The 24,745-nt window shown below is 40.2% G+C and overlaps 1 protein-coding gene across 11 annotated transcripts in view; it reads left to right on the plus strand.

The window, feature by feature from the left end:
* LOC122559435 (alanine and arginine rich domain containing protein) overlaps positions 1-24,745 on the plus strand; it is a 158,995-nt gene that overhangs the window by 46,330 nt on the left and 87,920 nt on the right. For all 11 annotated transcript variants that reach the window (XR_015760430.1, XM_087997196.1, XM_087997194.1 and 8 more), the window contains 3 exons: positions 3,073-3,217; positions 14,067-14,137; positions 15,856-15,955. Coding sequence is in view for 10 of the 11 variants with exons in the window: in XM_087997196.1 (XP_087853322.1) it covers positions 3,073-3,217; positions 14,067-14,137; positions 15,856-15,955 (316 nt within the window). In the remaining variant the exon portion in view is untranslated. The remainder of the gene's footprint in view (positions 1-3,072; positions 3,218-14,066; positions 14,138-15,855; positions 15,956-24,745) is intronic.

Here is a 24,745-nt window from a genome sequence, read left to right on the forward strand (position 1 = left end):
ATGAAAATTATTTTGGAGAAATTGCTGGCAATTACTGCCAAAAACTCAACTGAAATGCAAAGTAATCAATAGCTTGGATAATACAAAGAGAAAAGCATGATCCAGAATCTATTTTAGTTGAAGAAAATAATCATGTGGAGGATGACAATGGTCCAGAGGATTGTTTACAGCTTATGTGCCAAAGTCAGTTAAGTAGGACACAGCTAACTTAATTCAAACTAAGAATACAATAATGTGAAACTGAAAGGTACTTTTTCCAATGTAATTGAACAGCATAGAGAAAATAATGAGAAAATAAACATGAAAAATTGTGGATTCTGGGAAAGGAAATAGCAGAATTTCCCTGCAGAGATCAGTTTTTTAAAATAAGCAAATTAGGTTACCAGGAATATTAAACCAAAAGATTTAGAGGGGAGGTGAGAAAGCAAAGGGGATGAGAAAAGGCTCGCAGCTAAATAAAAGGGAATCCCAAAGTCTATGTATATAAGAAAAGAATGCTGAAAGGAGTAGGGCCAAATAGGGGCCAATTAGGAACCAAAAAGGGAATTTACACATGGAGCACAGCTGAGTTGTTAAATGAATACATATTCTTCTCAAAAGAGGAGGATGCGCCCCTTTTTCCTGACGTAGGAAGAAACTCTGTCACTTGAAGGGTTCAAAATTAATAAGGAAGAAGGCTTAGATGAACTATTGGCACTTAAGGTTGACAAGGCACTGGGACTAGATGAAATGTTAAACTGAATTGTACATTTTGTGTAGTGGTGTCATAGATAAAGGTACTGAAAATCAACATGTTTGAAGATATTAATTAGCAAATGTTTCAGTAAATCACAATAGTGCTGCCAGCTAAATCATTCAAGAACTGTGGGCGGCACGGTGGCACAGTGGTTAGCACTGCTGCCTCACCGCGCCAGAGATCCGGGTTCAATTCCCGCCTCAGGTGACTGACTGACTGTGTGGAGTTTGCACATTCTCCCCGAGTCTGCATGGGTTTCCTCTGGGTGCTCCGGTTTCCTCCCACAGTCCAAAAAATGTGCAGGTTAGGTGAATTGACATGCTAAATTGTCCGTAGTGTTAGGTGAAAGGGTAAATGTAGGGGAGCGGGTCTGGGTGGGTTGCGCTTCGGCGGGTCGGTGTGGACTTGTTGGGCCGAAGGGCCTGTTTCCACACTGTAAGTAATCTAATCTAATCAAATTTCAAACTGCAGTGCATTGAATAAAGTTCTCTGGCTCCTAGCATTGAAATAACAAGATCTCGCCACTAATCTAAATCTTTGTAATAGAGCTGAAATATAAAGGATGCATCAACATTTAATGCGGCTTACCATTTGCAAACACAAGTGGCTTTAAATATTCTATACACACACACACACACTCGAATTGGAAAATCATAAAGCTGCTCAAGTTTTATTTTTCTCTCCAGCTCCAGCTGTTTCTTTATGGAAATTTGTTATTTAATAATTACACACTAAATAACCTGTTGCGATGTCTATTATAAAATATTCATAAAATCAGGGGCACTTTTCTCGAGTAACTTGCAACACTAAAGGGAATATTCTTCATTTAGAAAACCTTTACATCACTCAGATTTATTTTAGAATTAGAATAGAAATAATCTGCGTTATCGTTTGGAACAAGCCCAGAATTTTAAAAAATCATTAGCTGATTTAAAGTGATGCTGTGATATTGACAACTACCTCTGTAGTGAAAGAGAGAATGCAGTAGGTTCACCACTTGTTATCTTGCTGTAAAACTGACATTATAGCTTGGTCAGTCATTGAAGTTAAAGGTCAAAACCTTCTAGGACTGAGCAATTGTAGACTGTGACATGAAATTTGGGAGAATACCATGTGAACTTCAATGAGGCTGTTCTCTGTCATGGGCAGATTTTCCAACAAAGTATTGGATACAGAGACCAGATTCTCACAAAACAGTGTGAGATATCTATTAAGAGGGATTATTGCTCAATGTTGACCTAATTACCTGCACACCTTGTTTCATTAATATACAGCTTTCTATTCTATCACCAGCTGTAAGGAAACTGGATGCAGAGAATTCCTGACACAAATATCAAAGGGGTTATCTGGCAACTCTACCCTACGGCTTGCACCTCCATCTTGCAAACCTGGCACAAACATCTCAAGGCATAGTCCAGGGCACCAGCACTACTGGGCACTGACATCCATTGCCTGTCTGCCATTCAGAGTTTTCATGTCATCATTCTGATCTACTTGTAAGACACTTATGAACTTGAAAGCTGTGTTTCACAGCTCACCAGCAACTAACAATTAAAGCGTGCTGCAAGGATACTTTGTACAGTGGGACAGACACCCAGCTCATGATTGGGTGAGGCTACGTGTCAAGGCTGCTTGCATGCTCTTTTAGGGTTCACTCACCTTGAGCCTATCTAGATGCTCACAGCATCTCTGCCTTGTTCTGTCTGGCCTTTCTTTCCACTTTCTCTAACCCACACAAAACTACCAGGCAGTACTTCTATTTTGCCTTGCCATTAAACTTTCTGGCTTTGTGTCTGTGCTAGGCACCGTTGTCAACAGGTCTTCAGTCAAATCAACAGAAGACTGCTTTCAGTTAGGGAGTCCGGTGCAGTAAGTAGGGAAATCACCAATATCAGTCGAGGCTTGGGTAGGGTCTAATGGCTACTTGGAGTGATCAGGGTCAGGTTCCTCACCTCCATAAACGTCAGGCAGTCTATCAGCAGTCTTGTCTCTCTCTGCCCTGTTGAGTTTTTTTTCTCCTGGAATGAAAGAAAGGAATTGATTGAGGGAGATGACCGTGTGTAGCACAGTGAGTGATAGGCAGTACAGAGGTCAGGGCTGAATGGTTAAATATATAACAACTTTTTAATGCAGTCAAATTACAAAATAAACAAGTGTACTTTTTTCCAGAATCTGAATGTATATTTCCTGAAACCTTTTTAAGACTACAGGTTTGAAATTGTGATGACTAAGTTTACTGTTTGCTGTAATCTGTAACTTCAATTTATGAAATATTAGATGTGGTTCGTATGCAATAGGATTCAAATTACTGTTATTCAATCTTTAAACTTGTGCAGGACAGATCCTCAGAAGAAGAGACATGGCCTGTTGAAATATGTTCACCAAACTCCAGAGTTGCACCAAATCAACCTGCTAACCTTGATGAAACTTCCACATATAGTGCTCAGGCAGAAGATACTTCCCAACAAAAGAATAGAAGAGGTAGCTATATGTATATTTTTAAAACTTATTTTTAAATCGCTCTGACCATCACCAATCATGAGGAAACAAATTCCTTTGGTTGAAATTATGTCTCCTATGTGGCTGTCCTTGTTCCTTTCCTATCTCTATACCTAATGGCAAGGAATACATAATTCTCTGTGATAAACGCTGGAAATACACAAGAGGTTTGGCAACATTTGTTGAGCGGGAAACAGTGTTAATGTTTCAGGTTGTGTCCTTTTATCATTGGACTAATGTTTCACTCACAAAAACTTCACCTTCTTCAATTAAATATTTATTCTTACATCAATAACTTCTATTTTGTATTACAACCTTTCCCAGAATTCAAAGTTTCCCAAGATGTAATAATTTTTGTCTCCCATCACATTTTTAGCTCTGTCTTTCCAACTGTCCTGGTAAACTGGGTGTATCTTCATGTACCAAAGCCCCTGAATCAAAAAGGGAGGTATTCAAACTAGGACATGAGTAATTTGTCAAGGTTAATATTTGTTTGTGTGTCTCAAGGAGACTGTAATGTCAGATCTGCCGTTCAGATGGCACATTAAACCAAGTCCATGTTCAAGTTGATATAAATATTGGCCATGCACTATTCAAAAATCAATCATCATATTCTGGCCAATATCTTTCCACAGCCATCATTATCCAAATAGTCTAACTGGCCATTTATCTTACTAATGTTTATCCGATCTTACTCTGAAGTGTTTTGGGATGATTTACTTGAAACCAAATCTGAAGACTACTTATTGGGAGTACAATTGAGTTCAGATACTCAAACCATTTTTTCCACAATGTTTTGGCCTGACCATCTATCTTGCCATTCTGGATGACTGTATAATGTCGTTTTATTTCCAATTTCTCCTGATTATAAAGCAGTCCATGCCTGAATGCATAAAACCCTAGGCAACATTCATGTTTGAATCCACAAGTAACAAGTCACATTCAGACAAGTGCCAAGCAAACTTATTTATCATTAAATCAGTGTCAAACTTGGGCTCACCATTGGCCAAAAGCATTCAAAGAGCAGCAACTGATTCACCATCTGATTCCACTAAGCTCTTCCACATGGACATAAGTCAGGAATATGACTGAATGTTTTTCCCTTACCTGGCTGCAACTTCTGGATGCCATTCAGGACAAAGTAGTCCATTTGATTAGCGGTTCGTTCATCACATTAAAGTCCACTACCATCATCACTGGTGTACCATTACTGCAGAATGGGGCGCATACAGTACGCACTTCAACTTCCAAGACTACTCCAGCAGCATCTCTCAAACCTGTGAAGTCGGTGACCTAGAAACAAGGACAATTAACAGATTTTTGGGAGTCTCATTGATTCCAAATTGCCTTGATAAGTCTCACAGCTGACCAGCTTGTCTCATATTGTCATTCTGTCAGTCACTGGATAGGAATTCTGGAACTCTTTAGTGAAAAAAGCTCTAAGGGATACCTTTGACATAGGGATTTAGCAGTTGAGAAAGGAGGCTAACCATCACTTTAAGATCAATTAGGCACAGGCAATTATTGTTTCTAATTTTCTTTTTGGCAGGTCTGAGACAAGACAGTTCATCTGAGTGTTTCCATTTGTCTTTGTCTTAGAAGGATTCATTTTCATAGAATCCTAGACACCCTAAAGTGCAGAAGGAGGCCAATCTACCCAGCCCTCTGAAGAGCAACTCACGCAGACCAAGTCCCCCATAATATCCCCACAATTCTGCATTTACCATGACAAACACACACACATCCTGCATACCCTTGGTCACTATGGAATGATTTAGCATGGCCATTCCACCTAACTTGCACATCTTTGGACTGGAGCACCTGGACGAAACCTATGCAGACACTGAAAACGTGCAAACTCTACACAGACAGTCACTCAAGGCTGGAATTGAACCCAGGTCCCTGGTGCTGTGAGGCAGCAGTACTAAGCACTGAGCCACTATACTGCCCATTTTTTAAAATCATTAATCCAAAACTTTAAAGTATTTTCCTTCTCTTATTTCAAACAGTGGCCTGAACTTTCCTGAAAGTTTGTGCGGAAGCACAAAAATATGCTTAATTTTGACTAAAGTTGTCAAGTATTTTCAGCATAAGTGAATTATGCCCTTCATTACAGTTTTAAAATTCATTCATTAGATGTTTTTATCTTGCCCATTCCAAGTTGCTCTTGAGAAAGCGACAGTGAGCTGCTTTCTTGAACCACTGCTGTCCATTTGATGCAGGTACACCCCCAATGATGATGAGGGAGTTCCAATATTTTGACCCAGCAACACTGGAGGGATCATAGAATCCCTACAGCATGGAAGCAGGCCATTTGGCACATTGAGTCCACACCCACCCACCAAAGATCATCCTGCCCAGAAACACGCTCCCTACCCTATCCCTGTAACCCTGCATTTCTAAGGCTAATTCACCAAGTCTGCACATCTCTGGACATTTTGGGCAATTTAGTATAGCCATTTCACCTATCCTGCACACCTTTGGCCTGTGAGAGGAAACCGGAGCACCCAGAGGAAACCCACGCAGACACAGCGAGAATGCACAAACTTCACACAGTTGCCTGAGGCTGAAATCAAACCTGGGTCCCTGGTGCTGTGAGGAAGCAGTGGTAACCACTGACCCACCATGCTGCTTAACAGTTGATACCAATGACCAGGTCATAAGCTATTTTAATTCTAGAATTTAATTGATTCAATTTTAACCTTCTCACGGTTGGATTTGAAGCTATGTTTCCAGAGTGTAGGCCTAGATCTATTGGATTACTAGTTCAGTGACAATACCACTTAGACATCACCTCCCCCGAGTGATATATTTTCAAGTTAAACCTTATTATTTCATTTTTAATGTTAATGATGCAAAGTTCTGTACTCTTCCTTCATATGACTTCAAACACCATGTAAGAACATATGTGAATTCGTTGAATTTACACTGGTTCAGCAAGATCTACCTTTGTGTCTTTAGTTTTAAATTAGGACCTGGTCATATTTCTGGTATTTTATGTCACTTTTGTCAGTTATTTGTATTTCTTTCCCCTATTAGATTTGCCTTTATTTGTTGTACCTTTCTTACCACATAATGGTGTCATAGAGATGTACAGCACAGAAACAGACCCTTTGATCCAACTCATCCATGCTGACCAGATATCCCAACCCAATCTAGTCCCACCTGCCAGCACCCGGCCTATATCCCTCCAAACCCTCCCAGATTCATATACCCATCCAGATGCCTTTTACATGCTGCAATTGTAGTAGCCTCTACCACTTCCTTGAGCAGCTCATTCCATACACTCACCACCCTCTGTGTGAAAAAGTTTCCCCTTGGGTTTCTTTTAGATCTTTTCCTTCTCACCCTAAACCTATGCCCTCGAGTTCTGAACTCCCCAACCCCAGGGAAAAAAATCTATTTATTGTCTATTTATCCTATCTATGCCCCTCATGCTTTATAAACCTCTATAAAGTCACCCCTCAGCCTCTGATGCTCCAGGGAAAACAGTCCCAATCTTTTTAACCTCTCCCTGACGCTCAAATTCTCCAACCCTGGCAACATCCTTATAAATCTTTTCTGAACCCTTTCAAGTTTCACAACATGTTCCGATAGGAAGAAGACCAGAATTGCATGTAATGTTCTAAAAGTGGCCTAACCAATGTTCTACAGCTGCAACATGACCTCCCAACTCCTGTACTCAATTCTGTGAACAATAAAGGAAAGCATACCAAATGCCTCCTTCACTATCCTATCTACCTGCAACTTCAGTTTCAAGGAGCTATGAATCTGCACTCCAAGGTCTCTTTGTTCAGCAACACTCCCTACGACCTTACCAATAAGTGGGCAAAAGTGAGGATTGCAGATGCTGGAAATCAGAGTCTAGATTAGAGTGGTGCAGGAAAAGCACAGCAGGTCATGCAGCATCCGAGGAGTAGGAAAATCGACGTTTCGGGCAAAAGCCCTTCATCGGGAATGCTTTTGCCCGAAACGTTGATTTTCCTACTCCTCGGATGCTGCCTGACCTGCTATGCTTTTCCAGCATCAATCTAACCTTACCATTAAGTGTAAAAGTCCTGCTAAGGTTTGCTTTCTCAAAATGCAGCACCTCGCATTTATCTAAATTAAAGTCCATCTGCCACTCTTTAGCCCATTGGCCCATCTGATCAAGATCCTGTTATAATCTGAGGTAACCTCCTTCACTGTCCATCACACCTCCAATTTTGGTGCCATCTGCAAACTCACTAACTATACCGCTTATGCTCACATCCAAATCATTTGTATAAATGACAAAATCTAATGGATCCAGCACCAATCTTTGTGGCTATCCACTGGTCACACGCCTCCTGTCTGAAAAACAACCCTCCACCACCACCCTCTACCTTCAAGCCAGTTTTGTATCCAAATGGCTAGTTCCCTCTGTATTCCATGAGATCTAACCTTGTTAACCAGTCTCCCATGGGGAACCTTGTCAGACACCTTACTGAAGTCCATATAGGTCACGTCTATCGCTCTGCCTTCATTAATCCTCTTTGTTACTTCAAAAAACTCAATCAAGTTAGTGAGACATGATTTCCCATGAACAAAGCCATGTTGACTATCCCTAATCAGTCCTTGCTTCTCCAAATATGTGTACACTCTGTCCCTCAGGATTCCTGTCAACAACTTGCCCACCACTGCCGTCAAGCTCACTGGTCTATAGTTCCCTGGCTTGTCCTTACCACCTTTCTTAAACAGTGGCACGATGTTAGCCAATTTCCAGTCTTCTGGCACCTCACCTGTGACTATGAACAATACAAATATCTCAGTAAGAGGCCCAGCAATCAATTCCTTTTTAGATTGCTGTTTACTTTTTTAATATTAAATCTGTTGGCTTTTGATGATAAAACCGTAATTGGTTCCATGCCAGAATTGAAGATAGTTTACACAAAAATTGCAATATATATGGCTGAACAAGATAAAATGAAGTCTGTTGCTGACCTGTGAAGTTACAGAAAACTTCATGCTGTGTCACGGGAGGAAGAAAGAAACTTAGTGTTTGGTCAAGTACAGTTTGCCTTTTGTGTGGCACTATTATTTGGTATAATATTTGGAAAATCCAGTAAGCAATGGTAGCTTGGTATAAAAAGAAACATACTGCAGTTGTGCATGTGTGTTTATTTTGAAATAATGTTTCTATTTTATACATTTGAATGAACCCTGTCTGATCCTTGTGGCACTTCACTGGTCACAGGCCTCCAGTCTGAAAAACAGCTGTCCTCTACCACCCTCTGTCTTCTACCTTTGAGCCAGTTCTGTATCAAAATGGCCAGTTCTCCCTGTATTCCATGAGATCTAACCTTGCTAACTAGTCTCCCATGGGGAACCTTGTCGAACGCCTAATTAAAGGCCATGTAGATCATGTCTACTGCTCTGCCCTCACTAATCCTCTTTGTTACTTCTTCAAAAAAACTCAATCAAGTTTGTGAGACATAATTTCCCATGCACAAAACCATGTTGACTATCCCTAATCAGTCCTTGCCTTTCCAAATACATGTACATCCTGTTCCTCATAATTCCCTCCACAACTTTAGCCTTCATTTCAGACACAGCCTTAGAATTAGAGGGGGTAAATTCAGAACAGAAATGCGGAGGCATTTCTTCAGCCAGAGAGTGGTAGGCCTGTGGAATTCATTGCCACAGAGTGCAGTGGAGGCTGGGACACTAAATGTCTTCAAGGCAGAAATTGATAAATTCTTAATGTCACAAGGAATTAAGAGCTACAGGGAGAATGCGGGTAAGTGGAGTTGAAATGCCCATCAGCCATGATTGAATGGCGGAGTGGACTCGATGGGTCGAATGGCCTTACTTCCTCTCCTATGTCTTATGATCTAACTTGCCCACCACCAATGTCAGGCTCACTGGTCTAGAGTTCCCGGTTTTTCCTTACCACCTTTCTTAGATAGTGGCACCATGTTAGCCAACCTCCAGTCTTCTGGCACCTTACCTGTGACTATCGATGATACAAATATCTCAGCAAAGGGCCCAGCAATCACTTCCCTAACTTCCCAAGAGTTCTAGGATATACCTGATCAGGTCCTGGGGATTTATCCACTTTCTGCATTTCAAGACATCCAGCACTTCCTCCTCTGTATTATGGACATTTTTCAAGATGTCACCATCATTTCCCCACATTCTAGATCTTCCATGACCTTCTCCACAGTAAACAGTGACACAAAATACTCATTTAGTATCTCCCACATCTCCTGCGGCTCCACATAAAGGCCACCTTGCTGATCGGTGAGGGGCCCTACTCTCTCTCTCGTTACCCTTTTATCCTTAATGTATTCGTAAAAACCCTTTGGATTCTCCTTAATTTTATTTGCCAAAGCTATCTCATGTTCCCTTTTTGCCTTCCTGATTTCCCTCTTAAGTATACTCCTACTGCCTTTATACTCTTCTAAGGATTCATTTGAACTATCTTGTCTATACTTGACATATGCTTCCTTCTTTTTCTGAACTAAACCCTCAATTTCTTTAGTCATCCAGCATTCTATCTACCTACCAGCCTTTCCTGTCACCCTAACAGGAATATTCTGTCTGTGGACTCTCGCTATCTCATTTCTGAAGGCTTCCCATTTTCCAGCCATCCCTTTACCTGCAAAAATCTGCCCCCAATCAGCTTTTGAAAGTTCTTGCCTAATACTGTCAAAACTGGCCGCCTTCCAATTTTGAACTTCAACTTTTAGATCTGCTCTGTTCTTTTCCATCACTATTTTAAAATTAATAGAATTATGGTCGCTGGCCCCAAAGTGCTCCCCCACTCACACCTCAGTCACCTGCCCTGCCTTATTTTCCAAGAGTAGGTCAGGTTTTGTACCTTCTCTAGTAGGTACATCCCACTGACTATTAGGGGTATATAATGCAATTCCACTAAAGTAATCATACCGTTCTTATTTCTCAGTTCCACCCAAATAATGTTGCTGGATTTTCTTCTCCGGGACTATCCTCTACAGTACAGCTGTAATGATTTCTAAAAATTTCTAAAGCTATGTATAATTCTATTCCTTATTTTAAAAAATGCCATTTGCTCTCCTCTCTCGCCTCTCTTTCTGTCCTTCCTGTAGCATTTATATCCAAGAACATTAAGCTGCCAGTCCTGTCCATCCCTGAGCCACTTTTCCATATTTGCTAGGATATTCCAGAGTCTTGTTCCTAAACATGCTCCGAGTTCATCTGCCTTCCCTATTAGACCTCTTACATTGAAATAAATGCAGTTAATTTATCAGTCCTACTTTGTTCTCTACTTTGTCCCTGCCTGTCCTGACTGTTTGACTTCTTTTCTTAATTGTGCCAGTCTCACGTTCATCTCTTTCCTCACTATCTCCCTGGGTCCTACCCCCCAACCTTACTAGTTTAAATCCTGCTGAGCGGTTCTAGCAAATCTCCCTGCCAGTGTATTACTCCACTTCCAATTCAGGTATAATCTGTCCTTCTTGTGCAGATCACTTCTGCCCCAGAAGAGATTCCAGTGGTCCAAAAATGTGAATCCTTCTACCATACACTAGCTCCTCAGCCATGTATTCATCTGCTCTATCCTCCTATTCCTACCCTCACTAGCTCATAGCACTGGGAGTAATCTCGAGGACCTCCTTTTTAAATTCCTGCCTAACTCTCTATTCTCCCTTCAGAATCTCATCCTTTTCCTTTCCTATGTCATTGGTTCCAATATGTAAAATGACCTCCTGCTCGGCCCTCTCCCCTTGAGAACATTCTGTATCCTTTCTGAGAAATCCTTGATCCTGACATCAAGGAGGCAACACACCATTCTGATTTTTTGCTACTGGCCACAATCTGTGCCTCAGTCTAGAAAGTCCTCTAACACAATCGATCTCTTGGAACCCAACATATCCTTCATTGCATTACTGCCAGTCTTGATACTAGAAACTTTACTGTTCATGTTAAGTTCCCCTGAGAATCCATCACTCCCTACAGTTTCCAAAACAGCATATTTGTTTGAAATGGGGATAGCCACAGAAGACTCCTGCACTACCTGCCTGCGTCTCTTACCTTTCCTGGAGTTAACCCATCTATGTGACTATATTTGTAACTTTTCTCCCTTCCTATAACTGCCATCCATCACACCCCCTTGTTCTTGTAAATTCCTCATTGCCTCTACCTGTCATTCTAACTGATCCATTCGATCTGATAGGATTCACAACCAATGGCATTTATTGCAGATATAATCCTCAGTAACACATAACCTCTCCCTAAACTTCCACATCCAACAAGAAGAACATATCACTCTACTAAGGGCCACTTTTGCTTTTTCAAATCTGCAGACCCAGAAAATAGCACCGTCTTATTCTTCTACAAAACACTGCTCCAGGCTAACTTAATACCTATGGCTTATATTTTTAAGTTTAATCAAGAGACATATCTCAATAAAATATAGAATCAAGAAAAAACTCCTCTACTAATTACTGTAGGTTTACAGTAAGGCTATACTTAAAACTATTTACTTATCTGTTTCTGTGCTGTGACCTCTCCCAAACAGGTTCCTCCAAGATCAGTTGTGAAGTTCACTGTATGTTAATTTTCGTAGATGCACTCTGATTTCCAGCGATACACAAATTCAACAGCAAAGGCAGTAATTGCACACGTTCGTTGTATCAGTTAGCAGTGTGGCTTTATTTCTCTCTCTCTCTCTCTCTCTGTCTATCTGTCTCTGTCTCTCAGACCTGACCATGTGCTGCCTTTGTCCATCATTCTTTTGACCTTTTCTCCAAAGCAATGCAACAGCATATAAAATGGTTACTGCTGCTTCTGGAATTCGAGGAAATCACCTCCTACACCTAAAATACATCAAAAAAGGAGCAGCTTATTACAATCAGAAATTTTTCCCATCCTCCACCATGGATTACCCAGAATTGTATTGAATAATTTAAAGTCAAAATAATATTTAAGTACATAGTTCATTTTAGTTAAGTCTTCAGTGCCTAATTTGCATACATTGTGTTTAATAGGTTACAAATGAAAATCATGCCGAGTGACGTTTTGTAGAAAATGTAGTCACTTAGGTTCTTTCCCTTGGACTCTGATTAGTTTGTTTATGCCAACTTTTACTTGCTTTACGTCAGCCTTTATGTTCCAGCATAAGGATTGCTCAGGAAATATTAACAGAAAGTTTGATGCGACTTGCCAACTATCTTATCAGGAAAATTGATTTCAAGCCTTTTAGGTGATATGAATCAAAAGATGTATGAATATTTTTTGTAAATGTTACAAAATGGCAGGGAACCCTTCTGCTAATTCAACCAAAAACCCAGAAAAGCTCACCTTGCTCCGTAATCTATTAAAGTATGAATGACGCAGAACTCCCAACTTCCACTATTTAAAGAAAAAGTATCAATTTATTCTTTTATTCTAAAAATGACCATGAAACAATAACTATTTGCAGCTCTAAGCTTCCTTTCTTTTAAAGTTTTGTTATCTACCTCCAAATGTATAACAATATACTGTTCCAAATAAATGCCCCTATTAAAATTGCATCAACTTAATTTTCAAAACCCTACACCGGCTGTAGTCTCTGGTATCTGTTTTCCTCTGGCTTTAGATCTCCCTAGGTCATCTTCGGTCTTTTGCTGCAAAGATGTTTCATGTGAAAAAGGTACCTTTTTCAGGCAGTCTCTCAATGGCAGTTGGAGCTCTCTTTCTGGCTAACTCTCAAAATAATGGCTTATTTATACCCCAAACATCAAATCTTCTCATTGGTTCGATGTTGTCAAAATAGTAAAATTCAAATTTGATTGGGTTTTAGTATCCTGGAGCAAAATTTAAACTGGTTAAATTCAAACTCTTGTGAAAACAACCAAATGTCACATTTTCACGTTTCCACGACATTGTGACTGCTAGTCAGTCACATGACAAGTGACTGCAGCCTCTCAGTGCAAAACACCATTCACTCTCATTTAGAAGAGAATACACGCCTTCAACTTCATAACATAAGCAAGTTTAAGATTGTGGAACAGCCTCATAACCTGAGCAGATTAAAAAGCTGGTGGCTACACAAATTAAGTGAATACCTGTCATAATATAAATTGGAGCAAGTGCAGGTGATATGCTACCTTGAGCCAGGTCCTCCAATCATTACAAAAAAGGCTGATCATCTGCCTCAACTCGACTGTCCCACTCCAGTCTGCCTTGAGTTACCTGAGAGGTCAAAGCTATCATAGCTTGAACATTAACATCAGTTAATATCCGTAATCCTCTGAGGGAGGGAATTGCAAAGATTCATAATCCTCTGAGTCTATGATACAGTCAAATCCTGCAGACAGATTAACACCCAAACAATATCTTTTCAGCCAAGGAACTTTCCATTTTCCATTCCATAAAGTTGAAGACTGTAGAAAACTTTTAAGAAGCATTTTTTTTTCTCCAGTCTTAGATAGGGCATAGATGTTGGTCCTCCTCCAGTTGCCCTTAATTTAGTCACTTGCAAGACCATTTCATAGGTGAGTTAAGAGATGGTAGGTTCACTTTCCTAAGTGATATTGATGAGCCAGTTTTTTATGACATTCAGTTATAGTTTCATGGTCACCATTACAGAATTTTTAATTCCAGGTCTGTATTAATATAATTGCAATTCCGTCATGTGTCCATGGTTGGGTCACGCCACCATGTACAGTTTTCACCTTTTGTTAAATCTTGATGCAATAGCAGATGTCTATATTTTGAGAAAAACATTTGACTTTGAGAATTGGCTTATGGAATATAAAATGTTGTAGGCAGTTTTGATACAGTTAACATCTGCACACTTTTTTGTTATTTTATTCATTGGAATATTTTTTAAAATTCTTTTAAAATATAGACCTGATGTTTGAATTGGGCTTGGAGGAAGTGGAACCTGAAGAGAATATAGAATCTCCTTGGGATTCTGAGGTATGCTTTAATACATATTTTCCAACTTGGTTTCCTACATTAAGACAAAGATTCTCATCTAAGACACGAGTTAATTGTGATATAAAGCGTTGTGGTACTTTTGCCACTTAAAAATCAGCTTGGAATTCCCAGGAATTTCAAAAATAAGTCAAACTAATCTAAGTTGATAAAATTTGGCTACTAATGAAAAATTGAAGAATTTTGAACCAACAATAACAACTTAAACTTACGTTACACCTATATCATAGGAAACATCCCAAACTGTTCCACAAAAGCTTGAAAAAATGCCTAGCAGAAAGAGGAGAAATGAGTAATCTGGCCAAAAATAAAAGCAAGAAACTCAGTTTTAAAGGAGAGCACACAAACAGATAAGCAGAATGTTTATGGAGAGAAACTTAGAAAGTGGGACCTATGTGCCTTCAAGCTATGCTGCTATTTTTAGGGTAAAGGAGGAAAGGAAATGTGCAGTCTTGAGCCAAGGCAATAAATTATTTGAGTCTCATAATTGGAACAAGTTGTGGAGGTGGGAAAAGACAATGAGAGATTAAAAGAATAGGGTAATAATTTAAAATTTCAAGTATTGCTGTGGGATTCAGTTTAGATCAATGATAATAAAGGGGATGAATAACCTGACCCTTGTATAGGGTAGAGTACGAGAATTTGGACAAGTTGGAATTTGAAAGGTAGAGGCCTGAGGGCAATGGAGTAATTGGACCTAAAGTTGATGAGGCTTTAGTATGAAGATTTCGCCAGGGTTAAGGTTGTGACAGAGGCAGGTGATGTTATAGATGGTCTTTGTGATGAAGGCACTGTGGTGAGAAAGTCAGCTCAGGACCACGAGAATGTTGAGGTTCCAAACCTGAACCAGTTATTAAAGGCAGCTGGAATTGATAGCAAGGGAGTAGGGCTCATGATAGGAAATATGAGGGTGTTTGGGGAAGCAGAGATTAAATACAATGGGTTTGATACTCTGTTTATTTTAAAATAATTACACTCTTTGAATACTGGATGCTGGACAAACAGCCCAAGTGTTGAAAGCAATGGAAGAGGTAAAAAATGATGGGGGAAGAGGACAGGATTTGGTGTGCATATGTGTAAATTATGCCAAATAGTTGCAGAAGACAGGAAAGCAGGAATAGTACTAACAAATAGTACTGGAAAGGAAGGACAGTGTTCATTCTGGCTTAAGCTTAAAATGGTAAGTAAGACCACAATAACTCTGAGACATTTCACTGCTGTTGGAGGGCAATATCCTGATTTTGAGCAATTCAAACAGGCATTTATGGGAGGAATGAGAATGATTCTAGAAAAGATCTACTAAAGAGCCTTTTAAGAGGAAATAGGAAATAGTTTATAGTAATGAGAAGATTAAAGGAATAATATTTTCGAAAGTGTGAGGGTCAATACCTATCGAAATGGAATTATTTAGAATAACAATAAGCAGGTTGACTAGAACTGAAAGTGAGTTGGTCAGTTTTTTTTTAGTGAAAATGGATTAAGCTTTGAGTCACACAAAAATCATTTGGAATGCCTCCAAAAGAGCAGGAATGTGTACAGATGCAATCCTCGACCCACAAGTAAATTTCTACATGTGCTTACAGGGAATATGTTACAATGGAGCTTGCAAGTTAATCCAATGAAATTGAATTATTTTAAATTTAATGCAATGCAGAATAATATCAAAGTAGATATTATCAAGATAAATGTTACTATTTTAGTCTACCACAGAAAGCCCACAGAAGAAATCCATTGGCTCACTTGGTTCATCTGTCAAGGAACAACCAAAAATGCAACATACTCCAGCAAATCAGAATAACGGTAATCAATCACATTTGTTTTATTTAAACCTATGAGATAAACAGTTTTTCTTTAATTGAGAATAATCTAAAGATATTGTTCTATGGTACTACAATCCATAATTTAGACTTTATAATGGGGTGCATACAGTTTTTCTATGGGTGAAGATGCTGGAATGTGGTGATATTGTTCTCCAAACGTCCATTAAATTCAGAGCTGAGTATCTTAAGTGTTATAATAATGCCATGAAGAATCTTTAGAATATGTGTTACTCTTAAACTGTTCAGAATGTGACTTTCAATTAGCTTAGTTGGTTGGTCTGCATAGATTGAAACATCAGCATCAATTCAATTCCTGTACCAACTGAAGTTACTGTGAAGATCCCTCCTTCTCAACCTTTCCAATTGCTTGAGGAATGGTCACCTCAGATTAAATCTACACTAGTGGTTTTTTTCTCTCTTTCTCTCTCGCTCTTTTGTTACAACATGGCAGTGAACTCTTCTGTTAATTAAACCAAACACCCAGAAAAGCTCACATCATCTCATTGGCCATTAAAATATGAGTGACAGAACTCCCAAATGCCACTATTTAAGGAAATAATATCAATTTATTTATAACTCTAAAAGTGAACACTAAACAACAACTATTCACAACTTTAACCCCTTCTTTCTCTTAACTGCTTATTACCAGTCTCCAACTCTACAAAATGTGGGGCGGCACGGTGGCACAGTGCCTCACAGCGCCAGAGACCCGGGTTCAATTCCCACCTCAGGCAACTGTCTGTGTGAAGTTTGCACATTCTCACCGTGTCTGCATGGGTTTCCTCCCACAGTCCAAACATGTGCAGTTGGCCATGCTAAATTGCTTGTAGTGTTAGATGAAGGGGTAAATGAATGGGTCTGAGTGGGTTGCTCTTCGGAGGGTCATTGTGGACTTGTTGGGCGGAAGGGCCTGTTTCCACACTGTAAGTAATCTAATCTAAAAAATCTAATAAGACACTTATTAAAATTACATCAACTTAATTTCAAAACCATTCAGTTGCTGTCATCTTTGGTGTCTTTCTTCTTTCGGCTTCTTCTTCCTGGGCCCTTGTTTTTTCTTTTCACTGCAAATATGTTTCATGTGAAAAAGGTACCTTTGGTAGAGAGTGTTTCCTAATTTCTTGGGTGTCTCTCCATGGCAGTTGCTCTCTCTCTTTCCAATTTTTAAAATGTCTGCATTTTTATATCCCCAACATCGGGTCGCCTCATTGGTTTGATGTTGTTAAAACAAAGAAATCAAATTTGATTTGGGTTTATTATCCTTGGAGTTGCTGTCAAAAGAGCAGCCAAAACTCAGGTATCCATTTCACAGCCAAATGTTACATATTTTCAATTGTCCAGTATGCTCTGGGACACCATTTAGTCATATACACAGGTGCTTGTAATCTCTCAGTTTAAAACAGCACTCACTCTCTTAAAGGAATAGTACACACCTACAATTTCATAACACTTCTTTCTTTCTTTTCTCTTTCTTTTTCTTTATCCTCTTGCTTTTGCACGTTTTCTCTCTCTCTCTCTCTCTCTCTCTCTCTCTCGCTCGCATGCACTTGCTCTCTTAATCCATTTACTGACAATGTTGGACCCAGACCCCATCTCAAGCCTTTTCCAGAGGCTTTGACACACACAAAAAACACCAACGCATACTTGTAGTCATTGGCGCTCAAGTAAATTTCTACATGTGTGCATCTCCCACACCAATATTCTGTTGTTTTATCCATTTACCCACACAGTCTTTTTCAGGAAACATTGTGAGGTGCATTGGAGTCTGCCTTAATGGTATCCATTTTTTTTGTTATCCACAAGAAGTCAGTGTATTTATCCCTCCTGGATAATGAGGACCAAGTCTAATAAACGTTTTTGAATCATCTCGAATCGCTTCATTGCTAATTTAGAACTTCAGGCATGGATTCCAATAACTTATAGCCAACATACCTATTGAGCACTTTGGATCATTAGTAATAACTAACTGTTGAATTGTAGGCTTCCTTTGAGTTTCTACATAGTTATTTTCTTTGTCATCTTTCCTATCCCTACACTGAATCATTATTGAAACAAAACTGGCAATTAAAATTTGGTCAAGTATAATAATGTTTAATTTTAAAAAATATTTTTGCAGGATATTCCCAATCTATCATTTTTCTGTAGACTCATTGTAAATCAAAGTCATTGCTCCACATTCTAATGACACCTGAAGCTCAATATACATCCCACAAGTACTGTTTGATGTGTCATGATCCCACCTGTTGTAAAGGTAAAGTCACTGTAGTCCCGGAAGACCAAAGGGCTGCTGTCTCATAAGGGGGAGGTAGTCGATTAACCTGAGGGTCGCTTTGCTTTCAGACAAGGGGCAATGCTAAAACGGTGGGATCTTCATGGTAACCACAGCCAGATCTGAGAATTGAAACTGTCTGCTAATTGGCATTGCAGTCAATCATGAACCAGCTGTGCAGCCAACTGGCCCCATGCCAATTGTTGGTAGTACTGGACAAGTCAGATCTCCACATGAAACCTTGCTTGATAGATCACACGTTTAATTTTTACAGTTGGTTGCCATGATGATTAGTCACTGAACATATTCACAAATATCCGCTACTACACAATTTTTTTACACAAAAGAAAACAAAAAACAAAGTTTTATACATGAGAATTTAGAAAGATACGACATAATACAGGACAGCACAGGAATAAGTGCTTTGACTCACTATGTATGTGCTAACCATGGTGCCATTCTAAACTAATCCTATCTGCTTGAGCATGATCCATATCCTTCTGTTCACGTATCTGTCTAAATGCCTCAAAAGTTGCAGTTGCATCTCTTCTGCAGCCCTCCCCACCACACTTGCAGGTATCTACCACAAAATTCCCCCTCTCACCCTAAACCAATGCCATTAGTATTTGACATTTCCACCCTGGGCAAAGGGCTCTCACTATCCAACCTATCCATGCCCCTCATAATTTTATATACAGTTATCAGGTCACTCACAGTTTCCAGTGCTCTAGCGAAAACAATCCATGTTTGTCCAACCTTTTCTCACAGCCAGTACACTTCAATCTAGACCACATCCTGGTAAACCTCTTTTACATCCTGCCCAAAGCCTCCACATCCTTCCTATAGTGTGGTGACTGGAACTGTATACAATATTCCAAAATTGAGGCCTTACTGAAGTTTTATATAGTTGCACATGATTTTAATACTCAGTGCATGGATGGATAAGGCTGTATGCCTTCTTTAACACCTTATCCACTTGTTTGCCACTTTCAGGGATCTATGAACTTGCACCATTAGATCCCTCTGTATATCAGTTCTCCTAAGAGTCCTACCATTTACTGTATACTTTCCACTTGAATTTGACTTTCCAAAATGCATCACCTCACACTTAAACTCCATCTGCCATTTCTCCAACCAACTTCGATTTATATCCTGCTATATACTTTGGCAGCCTTCCTCGCTATCCACAACTCCATCAATTTTTATGTCATCCTCAAACTTACCATTCTGACCACCTACATTTTGGTCCAGATCATTTTAACTGTTACAAACAACAGAGGTCCTAACATTGATTCTTGTGAAACACTACTGGTCACAGACCTTCAGGCAGAAAAACAAATCTCCACAACTGTCCTCTGTCTTTTATGACCAAGTCAATTTTGTATCTAACTTACCAACTCACCATGGATCCCACCAGGCCCTGGAAGCTAATACCGTAGCTTTCAACACATCCGCCACCACCACCTCCTTAATATTGACATGCTCAACAATAGCAATAGACACTTCCCTGATCTGAGCACCATCCAGGTCCTTCTCAGTGATGCAAAGTACTTATTAAGAATGTCACCCACTTCCTCAGGCTCCATATATACTCCTTGAACAGACCTACCCATTCCATAACTACCCTGTTGCTATTAATTTTTTTATACAACACCTAGCAATTCTCTTTAATCATTCTCACCAAGAACATTCTGTGAGCCCTTTTAGCCCTTCTAATTCCTTACTTTAGTTCTTTACAGCTGCCTTTACATTCCTCAAGGATCTTGTCTGATTTCAGATTCCTAAACCTTACACATGCCTCCTTTTCCTGTTTGACTAAACTTTCTACATCTCGTCGTCTAGGGTTCCCAAATCTTGCCTTCCCCATCTTTCGGCCTCATTGGAGAATGCTGTTCTTAACTCTGATCAGTAGACCATTATAAGACTCCTCCATGTTAGATATGAATTTAGCCTCAAACAGTCACCCCAACTTAATTTTGTCTAATTCCTGTGTAATGCTATTGTGACTTGCCTTACCCGGTTTAGCACTTTCACCTGAGGACCAGACTTATTCTTATTCATAAGTATCTTAAAACTTACCATTATTATGATCACTGTTCTCAAAATGCCCTACCACTGATACTTTAATCACTTGGCTGTGCTGTATTCTCAATACAAGGTCTAGTATGGCCATTTTCCTAGTTGGACTAAATCATAAATCACTACAGTGCAGATAGAGGCCATTTGGCCCATTTGAGTCTGTACCAAACCTCTGAAGAGCATCCTAACCAGACCGACTCCCCAATCTACCCCTGTAACCTCACATTAACCATAGCTAATCCACCTAGCCTACACATCCTTTGAAACTATGGGGAAATTTAGCATGGCTGATCCACCTAACCTTTGGACTATGGGAGGAAACTAGAGCACCTAGCAGAAACCCACACAGACATTGGGACACTCTCTGTGTGAAGTTTGCACAGTTGTCCAAGATTGGAATCAAGCCGAGGTACCTTGGCACTGAGAGGCAACAGTGCTAACCACTGTGCCATCATGCAACCCCGGTATTTGCGTATCATTTTTAGAATCCATCTTGGAATCAATTTGTATGTTAAGCAAATGACTTAGCAATTTATTAACAGTATAGTACTTTTTAGTGGCATTAAATTAAACAACACAATTGATCTACACTAGTCTTTAATGGTCTATATCATAAGACTTTGTTTTCAGACCATTCACACAAAAGTAAGACCAACTGATAAATGCAGTTAAGCAATAAATAAGTAATCTGGCTAGTTTTTAAAAAAATTTTAAGTGGTTTTCACAATGTGTTCTTCCACAGGCATAGATGATGATTTCTTAATTAATTTTCTGAAGACGTCGATCAGGGCACTAGTGATTGAAACCAGGTGGATCATATTGACAGGGATTCTTGAGTAGGGTTGTTAACCTGGGCCAATCAGAGCCCTATTTGACAGATATAAACAGAAGATGGGGCGGCACCGTGGCACAGTGGTTAGCACTGCTGCCTCAGCGCCAGAGACCTAGGTTCAATTCCCGCCTCAGGCAACTGTCTGCGTGGAGTTTGCACATTCTCGTGTTTGCGCGGGTTTCCTCCGGGTGCTCCGGTTTCCTCCCACAGTCCAAAAAATGTGCAGGTTAGGTGAATTGGCCATGCTAAATTGCCCGTAGTGTTAGGTGAAGGGGTAAATGTAGGGGAATGGGTCTGGGTGGGTTTCTCTTCGGAGGGTTGGTGTGGACTTGTTGAAAATAAAAAAAAACAGAAGATGGTGGCCAAGCGCTGGATTTAATCATGGGATACAAAATCCCAATGCAAGGACTGCACAAAACACTATATAGGACAAACAGGAAGACAGCTAACGATCCGCATCCATGAACATCAACTAGCCACGAAACGACACGACCAGCTATCCCTAGTAGCCACACGCGCAGACGACAAGCAACATGAATTTGACTGGGACAACACTACCATTATAGGGCAAGCAAAACAAAGAACAGCCAGGGAATTCCTAGAAGCTTGGCACTCATCCACAAACTCCATCAACAAACACATAGACCTGGACCCAATATACCGGCCACTACAGCGGACAGCTGAAACTGACAACCGGAAGTGGCAGGGACAGGCCACTATAAATGCCGGAGGAAACACCACAGAAGTGCTTCACAGGAGGCTCCCAAGCACTGAGGATGTCACCTAGACAGGGGACGAAACGTTTGCAACAAAAACTTCCAGCTCGGCGAACAGAACCACAACAACGAGCACCCGAGCTACAAATCTTCACCCAAACTTTGAAGTAAAGGTTGTTTTCTTTGGAGCAGAGAGAGTTGAGGGGGTTACCTAATAGAGGTGTATAAGACAATGAGGACTATTGCCAGTACTTTGTTGTGGAGGAGATGAAGGATTTTGCTGAATTTCACTGGACAGTCAACTTCGACAGGATCTTCCACAATACTTTCTTGACTGAGTGAATTAAAACTGACTGATCTCCAGTATCTGCAGTCCTCACTTTCTCCTGAGTGAATTAAAAGCTTTGGTCAGGCGAATGAAGGCCATATGGAGTGGTTGGTGGTATTCCTGACAGTTTTCTTGGAATTGCCGAGCAGTGAAAATTATGTTGGTAGTTCCACGATTCAGTCAGAATCCACACTGGCTTTCAGGAGGGATTTCATCCGAGATTGGAGAAAAGCACACAACAAGGATTCAAGCCATGATCTTCCCAGTGTTGGAAATAAGGGAGATTCCTTGGTAGCTCCCGCGGTCCACTTTGTCTCTTTTCTTGAAGATAGTAGTGGTGGAAGCATCCCTAAGATGAGCAGGGATTCCTTCTTTGTCCTAGATTTTCAGGAATAGTTGATGGAGATGACAAATAAGTTGTGCTCCTCCAAGTTTGAAATTTTCTGCTGGAATCCTGCAGGTTTTCCATTCCTTATTTGTCTAATGGAGACTCTGCCACACTAGATTGGAGTCCAAGTTCATCTTTGGAGAATTGGGGAATTTCCTCAAGCATGTCCATATTGATGATTATTTTGCAGTTTAGAAGTTCTTTAAAGCATTCTTTCTATCAGAGGCTGATGTTTCTCTGACTCTCAAAAGGTTGCCATCCCAACTCCACACTGATTAGGAACCAAGGTTTCTTTGGTCCTATGCTTTGGTGCTGAAGCAGCTTTTCAGCAAGGAATTGCAGCTTCTAAACTTTTTCAGTCCTTGGTTCTTGATTTTCCTAATAGTACTATGGAACTCTATTATTGCTGTTTGAAGTCATTTTGCAAGGTACCAAGAGCTTTCCTCCTTTTGTCAATGAGGTCCCTGTTGATCATTCTCATCAAACTAGTCTTGGCACTTGCTGGTCTGTATTCAATAGTTTCTTCATAGCATACAATGGCAGTTTTCAGCTGTTTCCAGATTTCCCCCCCACTCCATTTCAATGAACTCTTTGGAGATTTTGGTGAAGACATTGGAAGTTTGGCAATATAATAGAATCCTTTGAGGTCAAGACAAGAGTCAAGACAAGGGGTGTGTCATCATCCCCACCCTTTTCTCCATTCTTCATCTTGTCAAGAACACGTTTCCCGGCAATGTGAACATTGTCTACAGGATAGATGGAAAACCTTTCATCCTCAGTTGGTTGTAATCCAAGAAGAATTCTCTTGAATCTTCAAGCCTCACTTAATACCTTCACAGAAGCATACCAAAGAATTGTCTCGAACCCTTTACCAAACCGTCCTAGGTCAAGTTCCAGTCCCTCCCTCCATTAAGATCAACGGAGAAATCCTCCCAAACATGGAACATATCCCCTACCTGGTAAGCTAATTCTTTGTTTTTATTCATTCACAGGATGAGGGCATTACTGGCTGGGTCAGTATTTCTTGCCCATTCCTCGTTGCTGAGAGCCAACCACATTGCTGTGTGGGTCTGGAGTCACATGTAGGCCAGTCCAGGTAAGGATGGCCATTTCCTTCCCTAAAGGACATTGCTGAACAAAATGGGGTTTTCCCAACAATGGATTTGTGGACATCCAACTCTTAATTCCAGATTTCTATTGAATTCACATTTCACCATCTGCCTTAATATATCACCTGAGTCTCTGGATTAACAGTCCTTCAAAGATACCACTAGGCCATTGCCTCCCCAGCATCTAAGGCTGACATCAGTGAGGCATTTCGAATCTGCGAGCACTATCTTCGGAAGCTTGAGGATGAGAGTCTTCAACCATGACATCTGTGCTGATAATAATATATAAGGCAGTCATCCTTTCACTCTTCCATATGGCTCTGAAACTTGGATTACATGTAGAAGCCACCTCAGAACTCTTAAGAATTGCCATTGACATTCTTTGAGATGAATTCTCCACACACTTGAGAGGGCATGCTTGCTAACATCCATGTTGTTGAAGTAGCTAACAGCACTAGCATCAGGGACATGATCAGTTGAAACCAATTTTGCTGCGCTAGCCACATTTTTAGGATGCCTGTGTTCCAACTACCAAAGCAAATCATCTCCCATCTAAAGGGGAGCTCTCGAATGATGGAAGAGGAAGCTAAGCATTTTAAAGGCTCCTTGTAGTCTTCTCTCGAGAAATGCAATATAGCTGTCAACGCATGACAACCTTTGTTTGGAAGAAATTGACCTGGAGGAAACTTACATGAAGGCACAATTTTTTTTGAGAAGGTCCGATGGCAAGAGGAAGAACAGTAAAGGAACACCAATGTTCTCAAGAACAAGGACCAGTTCTGGCTTCTGGAAACACCTGTGAAATGTGTGGTCAGAGATCCAGCTCCGGGATTGAGCTCAACGGTCATGCAAGGACCGCATTTCACATGACCAGTGACTTGTAATTTGTTAGTTCGACAATCCTGTTGTTCAGCAAGTGATTACTGATGACAATGATATGACTATGAGGGCAATGGACAGGTTGGATAGAAGTAATGTATTCTTAATTGAAGGGTCAATAACAGCGGGATGGTGAATTATTGGATAGGAGATGGTTTAGAACAGATTTG

The sequence above is a fragment of the Chiloscyllium plagiosum genome, unplaced genomic scaffold (assembly GCF_037043375.1).
Source record: "Chiloscyllium plagiosum isolate Xiang-an unplaced genomic scaffold, Cpla_swu_hap1 HiC_scaffold_19, whole genome shotgun sequence".
NCBI classification, from domain to species: domain Eukaryota; kingdom Metazoa; phylum Chordata; class Chondrichthyes; order Orectolobiformes; family Hemiscylliidae; genus Chiloscyllium; species Chiloscyllium plagiosum.